General features: G+C 44.0%; 1 protein-coding gene across 1 annotated transcript in view; it reads left to right on the top strand.

Moving 5' to 3' along the window:
• LOC139409029 (cadherin-related 23) overlaps positions 1-13,041 on the top strand; it is a 611,517-nt gene that overhangs the window by 359,175 nt on the left and 239,301 nt on the right. The window contains exons 13-14 of the mRNA XM_071153685.1: positions 10,142-10,206; positions 10,365-10,602. Of these exons, the coding sequence (XP_071009786.1) occupies positions 10,142-10,206; positions 10,365-10,602 (303 nt within the window). The remainder of the gene's footprint in view (positions 1-10,141; positions 10,207-10,364; positions 10,603-13,041) is intronic.

Below are 13,041 nucleotides of genomic sequence, written 5' to 3'. Positions count from 1 at the left end.
TGTGTCGTCCGCATAGCAGTGAAATGTACCATTATGTTTCCAAATGACATCGCCAAGAGGTGAATATATAGTGCAAACAATAGTGGTCCTAAAACGGAGCCTTGAGGAACCCTGAAATGTACAGTTGTTTTGTCAGAGGACAAACCGTCTACAGAGACATACTGACATCTTTCCGACAGATAAGATCTAAACCAGGCCTGAACTTGTCCATGTAGACCAATTTGGATTTCCAATCTCTCCAAAAGAATGTGGTGATCAATGGTATCAAAAGGAGCACTAACGTCTAGGAGCACAAGAACAGATGCAGAGCCTCGGTCTGACGCCATTTAAAAGGTAATTTACCACTTTCACAAGTGCAGTCTCAGTGCTATGATGGGGTCTATAACCAGACTGAAGTGTTTCGTATACATTGCTAGTCTTCAGGATGGCAGTGAGTTGCCGTGCAACAGATTTTTCTAACATCTTTGAGAGGAATGGGAGATTCGATATAGGCCGATAGTTTTTTAGATTTTCTGGGTCAAGGTTTGGCTTTTTCAAGGGAGGTTTTATTACTGCCACTACTATAAACATGAAAGCCTCCAGGTCAAAATGACCCACAACATAATGTTTGTTTACAAAATCTACGCAGACATTCCAGACAACCCTAAATGAGGAAAAGTCATTTAATTTAAGGAGAAAAAGAGTGTTTGAGATAACTCAAACATTGAAATGGGTCAAATTGACCCGCAACATAATACAAGGGTTAGCAATAATAGTATGACATACGAAATAACCAACACCATCTCCTCAGACCCCCTTCCACCATTTCAAACACCCCATTAAAAATGTTCCATTGTCCACTCATCCCATATGTACAATCCAAGATACTTACCTCTCTAGGCTAGATGGGACGCTACCGTCCCACCTGACCAACATCCAGTGAAAGTGCAGGGCCCCAAATTCATACTACAGAATTGTAAATATTTAACATTCTTGAAAATACACGTGCAATATGTCAAAATCAAATCAGTTTTCAAAAAGGCTTTACGGCGAAAGCATACGATGCGATTATCTGAGGACAGCACCCCATCAAACAAACACATGACAATCATATTTACACCCATATTTTAATTCATGCCTTACTTTTGAAGATCTTCTTCTGTTGGCACTCCAAAATGTCCCATAAACATCACAAATGGTTATTTTGTTCGATAATGTCCTTTTTTAAAACTCAGTTTAGCTGGGGCGCATCAGTCAATAGTCCACTCAGTTCCCTTCATCAAAATGCATACAAAATTAATCCCAAACGTTACTAATAAACTTTTCCAAACAAGTCAAACAACGTTTATAATCAATCCTTAGGTATCCTAATACGCAAATAAACGATCCAATTTAAGACAGAGAATCATCATTGTCTTTACCGGAGATAAACAACAAAGAACGCATTTTCCTCCACACTCCACTTAAGCCAAAATGGGAGCCACCTAGAAAAACTACAATTTCCGGGTAATTTTTCTAAAATCCAGCCTGAAGCTCTTTCTGACTGTTGACATCTAGTGGAAGCCCTAGGAACTGCAATTTTGGAGGACTTGGGCTTATAATTAAAGTTCAAGCCATTGAGAACAGTGGTAAGCTGAAACAAAAATGTTTGGGGTGGTTTGTCCTCGGGGTTTTGTCTGCCATATCAGTTCTGTTATACACACAGACATTGTAACAGTTTTAGAAACTTTAGAGTGTTTTCTATCTAAATATACCAATTACATGCATATCCTAGCATCTGGGCCTGAAAAACAGGCAGTTTACTTTGGGAAAGCTTTTCATCCGGACCTGAAAATACTGCCCCCATACCAAAGAGGTTAAAACCTCCCTTACACCATGATCCCTCCAGACCATTTTCCAATCTCTAAATCACAATTTCTTTCCCAATTTACCTTTTCAGAGGATATTCCCCTAAACCGCTTAACCATGAGACTCAAACTATCCACATGTACTTAATTTTTTCACTAAAATAACTACATTATTAGCATAGGCTGAGAGACGAATAGGAGGAATATCCTAAACGCAACCGATCTAAGAACATTTCTGAATGGTACTCTGAAGTATCCATTATAACAACTACAACCACAAAAGACCTTGGAACTTCTGGGGAACGCAACCAGAGACTCTCTGATTAACTATTATCCAGCAGACGGACCAGCGATCAGAGAGTGACAACAAAAGACACACTAGTGTGTAAATTGATATTTATTTTCATAGTATTAACATTTACATGGCTGTAGTTATGAACTGTATTACAGTGGGTCCACTCTGAGTATCCCCTCTTGAACTGTCCCCACCCCTTTCCTTTATCTACCAAGCCGTCATATCAGTTTCGTCCACTAGGGACTTACATTTGTATCATGTTAGTAACCAATGTATGACCTATTGTCTGTGTGTTTATGTAATTCTGTGGTTGATTTAAGTTAGTTAGTAAATAAATAATTAAGCCAATGTCGCTGATTCATGATCTATGCATGCAGATATCCAATGATTTCCAAAATTCAGAATATGACTGATGAGGTAATAATACATTAATAAGTAACTGTAATCGGTAAGATATGAAAATATCTGAAGAGTTATATTAGGGAAATAGAAACTCTTTAAACATTTTCCCGTGGTGCCCCGACTTCCTAGTTAATTAAAGTGACATGATTAGTTTAATCTCGTAATTAAATTGCAGATAGAGAATTGGTTTGATAAATTAACAGGCTTCACATTTAATGATAGTCAATGCTACAACAACAGGAACCCCATCAATGCCTGGTGCCCTTCCATTTTCCATGCATTTTAATGCAGTGTATAGCACCTTCAAAGACAAGTTGCTCTAGCTCAACCTGAGCTTCTGCAGCCTGTGGGAGCCCATCAAGGAACTGCTGTGTCACTGTTTTATCCTCTTTGTACTCACACTTGTAGAGCTCAGCATAGAACTCTACTGCCCTCTTTCTAATTTCAGTAGGGCTAGTATGCTCTTGTCCAGCAGCTGATTTGAGGCAATGAATAATTATTATTTGTCCATTCCTTTTCTCTAAACCACATTTTCTTTGGAGGAGGCATCAGAGATTCCCTGAAACTTACTTCACACCAATGCCCCCTGTGCTCTGGTACCCAGCAGGTCTGCCAATGTGGCTTTTTTTTCTTGAGGGGCTGAGTATGGCCTCAATCTCCTGTGGTCTCAACCAACATCAGGAGTTACACTATTTCAGACTTTAACTCTTTCATTGATCTGGTGTTGTCTCTGGTGACATTCATCGTGTACTGATTACAGAATTGTTGAATCTGGATTTTCCCTATATCCCACCACTGTTGAAGCGATACAAAACAGGCCTTTTGAGACCTCCACCTCTTCCAGAAAAAACTAAAACATGTCCTGAAGTGAACATCACTCAATAAAGTTATATTAAAATGCCAGTATGCGCTTTCGGGTTTTACAGCGTTAGTGAACTCCACCTCTGTTGTTAAAGAATGATCCGAAAATCTCACTGGGGTTATCACACTTGATTTACAGACCTGAGATTGATGCTCAAAACAATAAAACCTGGCCAGAGAGATGGTATTTTCTCTCACATGGGACCATGTGTACTGTCTCGTGCCTCCATGTTAGCTCCGCCAAATATAACACAGTTCATGTGTTACATTGAGGTGTTTAAAAAAAGTATTTGAGGCTATATGAGGTTCTTTGTGGTTTCAATCTAAATCACTGACTGTGCATTTAAAATTCCCAGCAAGAAATAAATCATCATCTGTGTTACATTTCTCAATGGTATTTGATAATTCTCTAAAAAAACATACCCTCTCAACTGCCACCACTGGGGCATATACATTTATTAAACACACAGTTATGTTTTCATACCTCGATCTAACTTTGAATAACTTCCCCTCAACTATCTGTTCAACCTCATATGACAAAGGCAAAAACCCTTTTGAGAACAGGATATCCACATCACCCACCTTTTGAGCTTTTATGACTACACAACACTGCCCCCCCCCCCCCCCCCCCCCCCACCCCTGCCCACACACACAAACTCCTGTTGCCACATAACTTAATTGTCAATATTACTATGAGTTTTTGGGTCAAAACTTTTGCCACTTCCCTTTCCCTTCATTAATTCATACACCACAGCACTTTTTTAAAGAAATCTTAAAACTGCTCTGGCTGGAAAAAAATACAGAGGAAGAGACAGAACAAAAACACATCTTTACAGAGTTAAGGCTGAACTCTTTCATTTCCTTTAGAATTGAAATCACTTGTCACTCTCGTGACAACTTTCTTGAGTCTAGCGATTTAAGGGCTTGTCAAACCTCTCAGAACCTTTGCTGATTCATCAAACAAATCACTTTCAGGAAAAAAATGTGTTGCATTATAATCCTGCATATATTTCTTCCCTTTTGTCAATTTCAGAAATTTACGTACCTTCTCAATCCCATACCTCCCTTCCACCCCATTTCTCGCGCTATTTAGTTGTGATGTGTCAAATGACTCTCTCGCTCTCCACCTCAGAGGAAAACTCTACAACCGGTTAAATCCTCATCTGATTCATCAATCTCTACCTTTCTCTTAGAATTAGAACCTTCATCACCCTTTAAATTCTTCCTCTTAATCCTCGGTACTTTGAAAACAGCTGCTTCATTTTCCATTGTTTCAATCTCCTCTTGAACTCCAATTAAATTTTCCAGCACCAACTCAGTGACCCCAGTTGCAGTCTCACTGGCTGTTTCCCCTCCCTCTTTTCTCTGATCCACCACAATTGCCCCTATCTCCACACTGCTCTCCTTTCCTACTTTTTCAACCACTGCTGCCCACCTTCTCCCTTCCCCTGACCCCTTACCATGTTCATCCCTTTGTGGTGGTGCATTTCCTGCACCAGCCCTAGCGCTGCTACCAGGCTCTGCGCGCTCGTTCTCGGGACAATAGCATACCAAATGCCACTTTCTCCTGCAGCCAAAGCATTTAATTGATTCAGTAGAAGTGTGGAACACATAATCAAATCTGTCAAACTTCAAACCTGACACTAAATTCAATTCAGTCAGTATCCTTCTTCATTTTCATGTGCACTTGTCTCCTATGAGACACAACATGTTTCAATAAAGGAGATTTGCATCCAAAAATAACCTTTTTATTGTAGATACAAGTTGACCATGATTAGAACTCTCGCTCCAACATTTCATCTCCAACAAATGGTCTCACGTTAGAAAGTACAACTTTCTTCGTCGGATTCATAAGAGGAAATACTGACGTCTGTGTATCCCGCAATACAACACCACTCTCAACCATTGTATTCACCTTTACAGTATAATCTAAGAATATCACTACAGGGGTATTCATCCTTGAGGCTGATTTTATGCTGTCATACCCAATGATAGCTCCAAATGCTAAGCTAAAGTCTTCCACCGAACACCCTGCCACAGCAGGAATCTATACTCCATGCACCCGACTAAGTTTTTCAAACCCCAACCCTCCGCAAGTGGCCATTGCAACCAGCCCTACAGCCCTTGAGAGAAAAAAACCTCAACTATCACACCACCCCTATAAGTGCTTAGTGACAGTGAAACAAATAAAACCTTAGAACTAAACTGATCAATATATATATACAGTTGAAGTCGGAAGTTTACATACACTTAGGTTGGAGTCATTAAAACTCATTTTTCAACCTCACTCCACAAGTCGGTTAGGACATCGACTTTGTGCATGACACAAGTAATTATTCCAGCAATTGTTCCAGCAATTGTTCACATGCAGATTATTTCACGTATAAGTCACTGTATCACAATTCCAGTGGGTCAGAAGTTTACATATACTAAGTTGACTGTGCTTTTAATGTTAATGTTAACTCGAAACCATTTATCCTGAGTCTGCATTTACTGTAGCTGGGGATTTTAACTTCTTGATGCACCCATCCCGTTAGCGGGATCATTTTCCTCAACACCCGCTAGCGGGCCAAATTCAAATTCAATTACTAAAAATATGTAATTTTCATGAAATCACAAGTGCAATATAGGAAAACATAGCTTAGCTTGTTGTTAACCTGTTGCGACGACCAAACCCGGATCCGGGATTCTATTTATAGACCTAAGCTCATTACCATAACGCAACGTTAACTATTCATGAAAATCGCAAATGAAATGAAATAAATATGCTATCTCTCAAGCTTAGCCTTTTGTTAACAACACTGTCATCTCAGATTTTCAAAACACTGTCATCTCAGATTTTCGATGAACAGCATTCTCACATAGGTATTCCTCTTGTCCAGATGGGTTAGGGCAGTGTGCAGTGTGGTTGAGATTGCATCGTCTGTGGACCTATTTGGGGTAAGCAAATTGGAGTGGGTCTAGGGTGTCGGGTAGGGTGGAGGTGATATGGTCCTTGACTAGTCTCTCAAATCACTTCATGATGACGGAAGTGAGTGCTACGGGGCGGTAGTCGTTTAGCTCAGTTACCTTAGCTTTCTTGGGAACAGGAACAATGGTGGCCCTCTTGAAGCATGTGGGAACAGCAGACTGGTATAGGGATTGATTGAATATGTCCGTAAACACACCGGCCAGCTGGTCTGCGCATGCTCTGAGGGCGCGGCTGGGGATGCCGTCTGGGCCTGCAGCCTTGCGAGGGTTAACACGTTTAAATGTCTTACTCACCTCGGCTGCAGTGAAGGAGAGTCCGCATGTTTTCGTTGCAGGCCGTGTCAGTGGCACTGTATTGTCCTCAAAGCGGGCAAAAAAGTTATTTAGTCTGCCTGGGAGCAGGACATCCTGGTCCGTGACTGGGCTGGATTTCTTCTTGTAGTCCGTGATTGACTGTAGACCCTGCCACATGCCTCTTGTGTCTGAGCCGTTGAATTGAGATTCTACTTTGTCTCTGTACTGACGCTTAGCTAGTTTGATAGGCTTGCGGAGGGAATAGCTGCACTGTTTGTATTCGGTCATGTTACCAGTCACCTTGCCCTGATTAAAAGCAGTGGTTCGCGCTTTCAGTTTCACGCGAATGCTGCCATCAATCCACGGTTTCTGGTTAGGGAATGTTTTAATCGTTGCTATGGGAACGACATCTTCAACGCACGTTCTAATGAACTCGCACACCGAATCAGCGTATTCGGCAATATTGTTATCTGACGCAATACGAAACATGTCCCAGTCCACGTGATGGAAGCAGTCTTGGAGTGTGGAGTCAGCTTGGTCGGACCAGCGTTGGACAGACCTCAGCGTGGGAGCCTCTTGTTTTAGTTTCTGTCTGTAGGCAGGGATAAACAAAATGGAGTCGTGGTCAGCTTTTCCAAAAGGAGGGCGGGGTAGGGCCTTATATGCGTCGCGGAAGTTAGAGTAACAATGATCCAAGGTTTTTCCACCCCTGGTTGCGCAATCGATATGCTGATAAAAGTTAGGGAGTCTTGTTTTCAGATTAGCCTTTTTAAAATCCCCAGCTACAATGAATGCAGCCTCCGGATAAATGGATTCCAGTTTGCAAAGAGTCAAATAAAGTTATTTCAGAGCCATCAATGTGTCTGCTTGGTGGGGGATATATACGGCTGTGATTATAATCGAAGAGAATTCTCTTGGTAGATAATGCGGTCTACATTTGATTGTGAGGAATTCTAAATCAGGTGAACAGAAGGATTTGAGTTCCTGTATGTTTCTTTCATCACACCATGTCTCGTTAGCCATAAGGCATACGCCCCCGCCCCTCTTCTTACCAGAAAGATGTTTGTTTCTGTTGGCGCGATGTGTGGAGAAACCCGCTGGCTGCACCGCCTCCGATAGCGTCTCTCCAGTGAGCCATGTTTCCGTGAAGCAAAGAACGTTACAGTCTCTGATGTCCCTCTGGAATGCTACCCTTGCTCGGATTTCATCAACCTTGTTGACAAGAGACTGGACATTGGTGAGAAGAATGCTAGGGAGTGGTGGACGATGTGCCCGTCTCCGAAGTCTGACCAGAAGACCGCCTCGTTTCCCTCTTTTTCGGAGTACCCTACCCTAACCAGAAACCGTGGATGGATGGTGGCATTGAAACTGAATGCGCAAACCACCGCATTTAACTATGAAAAGAGGTCTAGGAATATGACTGAATATAAACAGTGTAGTTATTCCCTCAGAAAGGCAATCAAACAAGCAGAATTCCGGAACAGGACAAGGTGGAGTCGCAATTCAACAGCTCAGACACAAGACATATGTGGCACGGTCTACAGGAAATCATGAACTACAAAAAGAAAACCAGCCACATCACGGACACCGACGTCACGCTTCTAGACAAACTAAACACCTTCATTTCCCACTTTGAAAATACAGTGCCATCATCGTGGCCCGCTAACAAGGACTCAGTTCCCCCCCCCCCCTTCTCCATGGCCGCCGTGAGTAATACATTTAAACGTGTTAACAACCGCAAGGCTGCTGGCCCAGACTGCATCGCAAGCCGCGTCTTTAGAGCATACGTAGACCAGTTTACGGACATATTCAATTGCTCCCTATCCCAGTCTGTTGTCCCCACATGCTTCAAGATTATTATATTACATTTTTTTATTGAACCTTTATTTGACTAGGTAAGTCAGTTTAAGAACAAATTCTTATTTACAATGACAGCCTACCGGGGAACAGTGGGTTAACTGCCTTGTTCAGGGGCAGAACGACACATTTTTACCTTGTCAGCTTGAGGATTCAATCCAGCAACCTTTCGGTTACTGACCCAACGCTCTAACCTCTAGGCTACCTTCCGCCCCTGGCTGCCAATGTTCCTGTGCCCAAGAAGGCATATAACTGAACTAAATTACTACCGCCCGGTAGCACTCACTTCTGTCGTCATGAAATACTTTGAGAGACTAGTCAAGGATCATATCACCTCCACCATACCGGCCACACTAGACCCACATCAGTTTGCATACCGCCCCAACAGGTCCGCAGACAACACAATCACCATTTTACTGCACACTGCCCTATCCCATCTGGACAAAAGGAATGTAAGAATGCTGTTCATTGACTACAGCTCACCCCCATAGCACACCATAGTAGGCTCCAAGCTCATCATCAAGCTGGAGGCCCTGTGCAATTGGGTCCTGGGCCGTCCCCAGGTGGTGAAGGTAGGAAACAACAACAACATCTCCACTTCGCTGATCCTCAACCCTGGGGCCCCACAAGTGTGCGTGCTCAGCCCCCTCCTATACTCCCTGTTCACCCACGACGGCGTGGCCACGCATGCCTCCAACTCAATCATCAAGTTTGCAGATTACACAACAGTAGTGGGCTTGATTACCAACAACGATGAGACAGCCTACAGGGAGGAGGTGAGGGCACACAGAGTGTGGTGTCAGGAAAACAACCTCTCAGTCAACATCAACAAATTAAAGGAGATCATCGTGGACAGTGGAGAAGGTGGAACGTTATATTTTCCTCTGCAAACACATCACAGACAAACTGAAATGGTCCACCCACACAGACAGTGTGGTGAAGAAGGTGCAACAGAGTCTCTTCAACCTCAGGAGAATGAAGAAATTGGCTTCTAACCCAAAACTCAATGCACAGTCGAGAGCATGCTGTCAGGCTGTACCACAGTCTGGTACGGCAACTGCACCGTTTTTTCCCCTCATCAATCTACACACAATACCCCATAATTTCAAGGCAAAACAGGTTTTTAGACATTTTTGCAAATATCACATTTAAATAAGTATTCAAACCCTTAATCAGTACTTTGTTGAAGCACCTTTGGCGCGTTTACAGCCTCGAGACTGTAGCTTTAAAGAATACAGATATCAGTCAGGGAAGGATGACCAAACTAAACCATGCTGTTTTTATTCTGATGTTTTATGTATTTTATTGCATTCACAGCTGCTTCACCAGAATGTGATTTGCACTTTATTTATTGTTCTTCAACTTGTTTTAAGGGAATACAATACCACAGTCAAATGGCACCCCATTCCATTTATAGCGCTCCACTTTGCCATATAAGGTTCTGGCCAAAAGTAGTGCACTATATAGGGTAGGGCACATAGGGTGCCATTTTGGATTCACCTAGGGTTTTTAAATGGTGTACTGTAGAGTGTCACTGTCACCCAAAGACTGCTGGTACCTTGCCCCTTTCCTCTCGCTACAATCTACATACACACATACAAACATTAAATAATTAAATTTTCTCCCCTCTCCTCAGGCCATAGACGGTGACTTTGGCACATTTGGGGCCGTGCGGTACTACTTCAGTGACGAGCCTGACCAGTAAGACACACCTAAATACACTGACTAAGACACCATATAAATTAACTGTCCCACCTTTTCTCAATCAATATGCATGATTAAAAAGTATTCTAATTAAATAAGTCTCATCTGTTGAGTGATGGAGTTTCTTATTGTTCTGTCACATGCCCCTCACCCAGGTTTTTGTTGGACGCTGAGACGGGATGGGTGAGTCTGAGGGGAAATCTGGACTACGAGCTGATGCGTCGGTTCACCCTGACCGTGCTGGCCCGGGATGGGGGTGGAGAAGAGACCACGGGCAGGCTGAGGGTCAACGTGCTGGATGTCAACGACAACACACCAGTCTTTCAGAAGGAGGTCTACATGGGTTCGCTGAGAGAGAATGAACAGACCACACAGCAGGTGGCCCGAGTCAGGGTAAGTTAGAACACACACACATACAAACACACACATACACACACACACACACACACACACACATAGACAGACAGACAGACAGACACAAATACGCACACACACCAGGGCAGAAGAGCGTTGCTTGTGTGTGGACTAATTTAAGTCCTTAGTGATTTGGACACCGAGGAACTAGAAGCTGTCGACCCACTCCAATGCAGCCCCGTCGTTGTGGATGAGGGCATGCTCACCCCCCCATTTCCTGTAGTCCACGATCATCTTGTTGGTCTTACCTACTCCCTCTTAGGGAGAGGTTGTTGTCCTGGCACCACACTTCCAGGTCACTGACCTCCTCCCTTTAGGCTGTCTCATCATCGCCAGTGATCAGGCCTCCCACTGTCGTGTCGTCAGCAAACTTGATGATGGTGTTGGCGTCATGCCTGGCCATGTAGTCATTGGTGAACAGGGAGTACAGGAAGGGACTAAGCACACCCCCTGTGTTGAGGGTTAGTGTGGCGGAGGTGATGTTGCCTACCCTCACCACCTGGGGTCGGCCTATCAGGAAGTCCAGGATCCAGTTGCAGAGGGAGGTTTTCAGTCCCAGGGTCCCAGGCTTGGTGACAACCTTGGAGGGGACTATGGTGTTGAAAGCTGAGCTGTAGACAATGAACATCATTCTCACGTAGGTATGCTTCTTATCTAGGTGGGTGAGGGCAGTGTAGAGCGCAATTGAGATTACGTTGTCTATGGATCTGTTGGGGCGGTATGCAAATTGGAATGGGTCCAGGGTGTCTGGGATGATGGAGTTGATGTGTGCCATAACCAGCATTTCAAAGCACTTCATGATGGGACGAGGTTTAGGTTGTGATACCAAAGGATACCTCTTGAGCTCCATATCAAGTTGACTTTGGCTTTGATGTCAATTCTTTCTTAATCTTTCACCCATGCTGATTGCCCTCTTCAATTTTACTTACAGTTTAAGTGGTCTGTGTCTGTGTGCATGTGTGTTTGTCTTTGTGTTTGTATTGCTGTGTGTGTGTGTGTGCATGGGTGGCTGCCTGCACGTGTGCATATGTGCATGTACACATCAAATCCAATTGTATTAGTCACATGCGACGAATACAACAGTGGTGGACCTTACAGTGAAATGCTTTCTTATGAGCCCCCAACCAACAACGCAATTTCAAAAAATAAGGACAAGAATAAGAGATAAAAGTAACAAGTAATGAAAGAGCAGCAGTAAAACAACAATAGTGAGACTATATACAGGGGGGTACAGAGCCAATGTACGGGGGCACCGGTTAGTTGAGGTAGTATGTACATGTAGGTAGTGTTATTGAAGTGACTATGCATAGATGACCACATCAGAGAGGAGCAGCGGTGTAAAGAGGGGGAGGGGGGAGCAATCCAAATACTCTGGGTAGCCATTTGATTAGATGTTCAGGAGTCTTATGGCTTATGGGTAGAAGCTGTTTAGAAGACTCTTCGACCTAGACTTACCGCTTGCCGTGCGGTAAGAGAGAGAACAGTCTATGACTAGGGTGGCTGGAGTCTTTGACAATTTTTAGGGCCATCCTCTGACACTGCCTGGTATAGAGGTCCTGGAAGCTTGGCCCCAGTGATGCACTGGGCCGTTCGCACTACCCTCTGTAGTGCCTTGCAGTCGGAGGCTGAGCAGTTGCCATACCAGGCAGTGATGCAACCAGTCAACCAGTCAGGATGCTCTCGATGGTGCAGCTGCAGAACGTTGCAGCTGCAGAACGTTTTGAGGATCTGAGGACCCATGCCAAATCTTTTCAGTCTCCTGAGGGGGAATAGGTGTCGTCGTGCCCTCTTCACGACAGTCTTGGCATGCTTGGACTATGTTAGTTTGTTGGTGATGTGGACACCAAGGAACTTGAAGCTCTCAACCTGCTCCACTGCAGCCCCTTCAATGAGAATGGGGCTATGCTCGGTCCTCTTTTTCATGTCATCCACAATCATCTCCTTTGTCTTGATCACGTTGAGGGATAGGTTGTTGTCCTGGCACCACACGGCCAGGTCTTTGACATCCTCCCTAAAGACTGTATTTTCATCATCGGTGATCAGGCCTACCACTGTGTTGTCGGCAAATTCAACGAAGGTGTTGGAGTCCGTTCAGTCATGAGTGAAAGGGAGTACAGGAGGGGACTGAGCACGCACGCCTGAGGGGCCCCTGTGTTGAAGATCAGCGTGGCGGATGCGTTGTTACCTACCCTTACCACCTGGGGGCGACCTGTCAGGAAGCCCAGGATCCAGTTGCAGTGCGATGTGTTTAGTCCCAGGGTCCTTAGCTTAGTGATGAACTATGAGGGCACTATTGTGTTGACTGCTGAGCTGTAGTCAATGAATAGCATTCTCACATAGGTGTTCCTTTTGTCCAGGTGGGAAAGGGCAGTGTGGAGTGCAATAGAGATTGCATCATCTGTGGATCTGTTGGGGTGA

This window comes from Oncorhynchus clarkii, chromosome 1 (genome assembly GCF_045791955.1).
Source record: "Oncorhynchus clarkii lewisi isolate Uvic-CL-2024 chromosome 1, UVic_Ocla_1.0, whole genome shotgun sequence".
Classification (NCBI taxonomy): domain Eukaryota; kingdom Metazoa; phylum Chordata; class Actinopteri; order Salmoniformes; family Salmonidae; genus Oncorhynchus; species Oncorhynchus clarkii.
The sequence above is the reverse complement of the archived record's forward strand: the minus strand, read 5'-3'. Positions and strand labels throughout refer to the sequence as shown.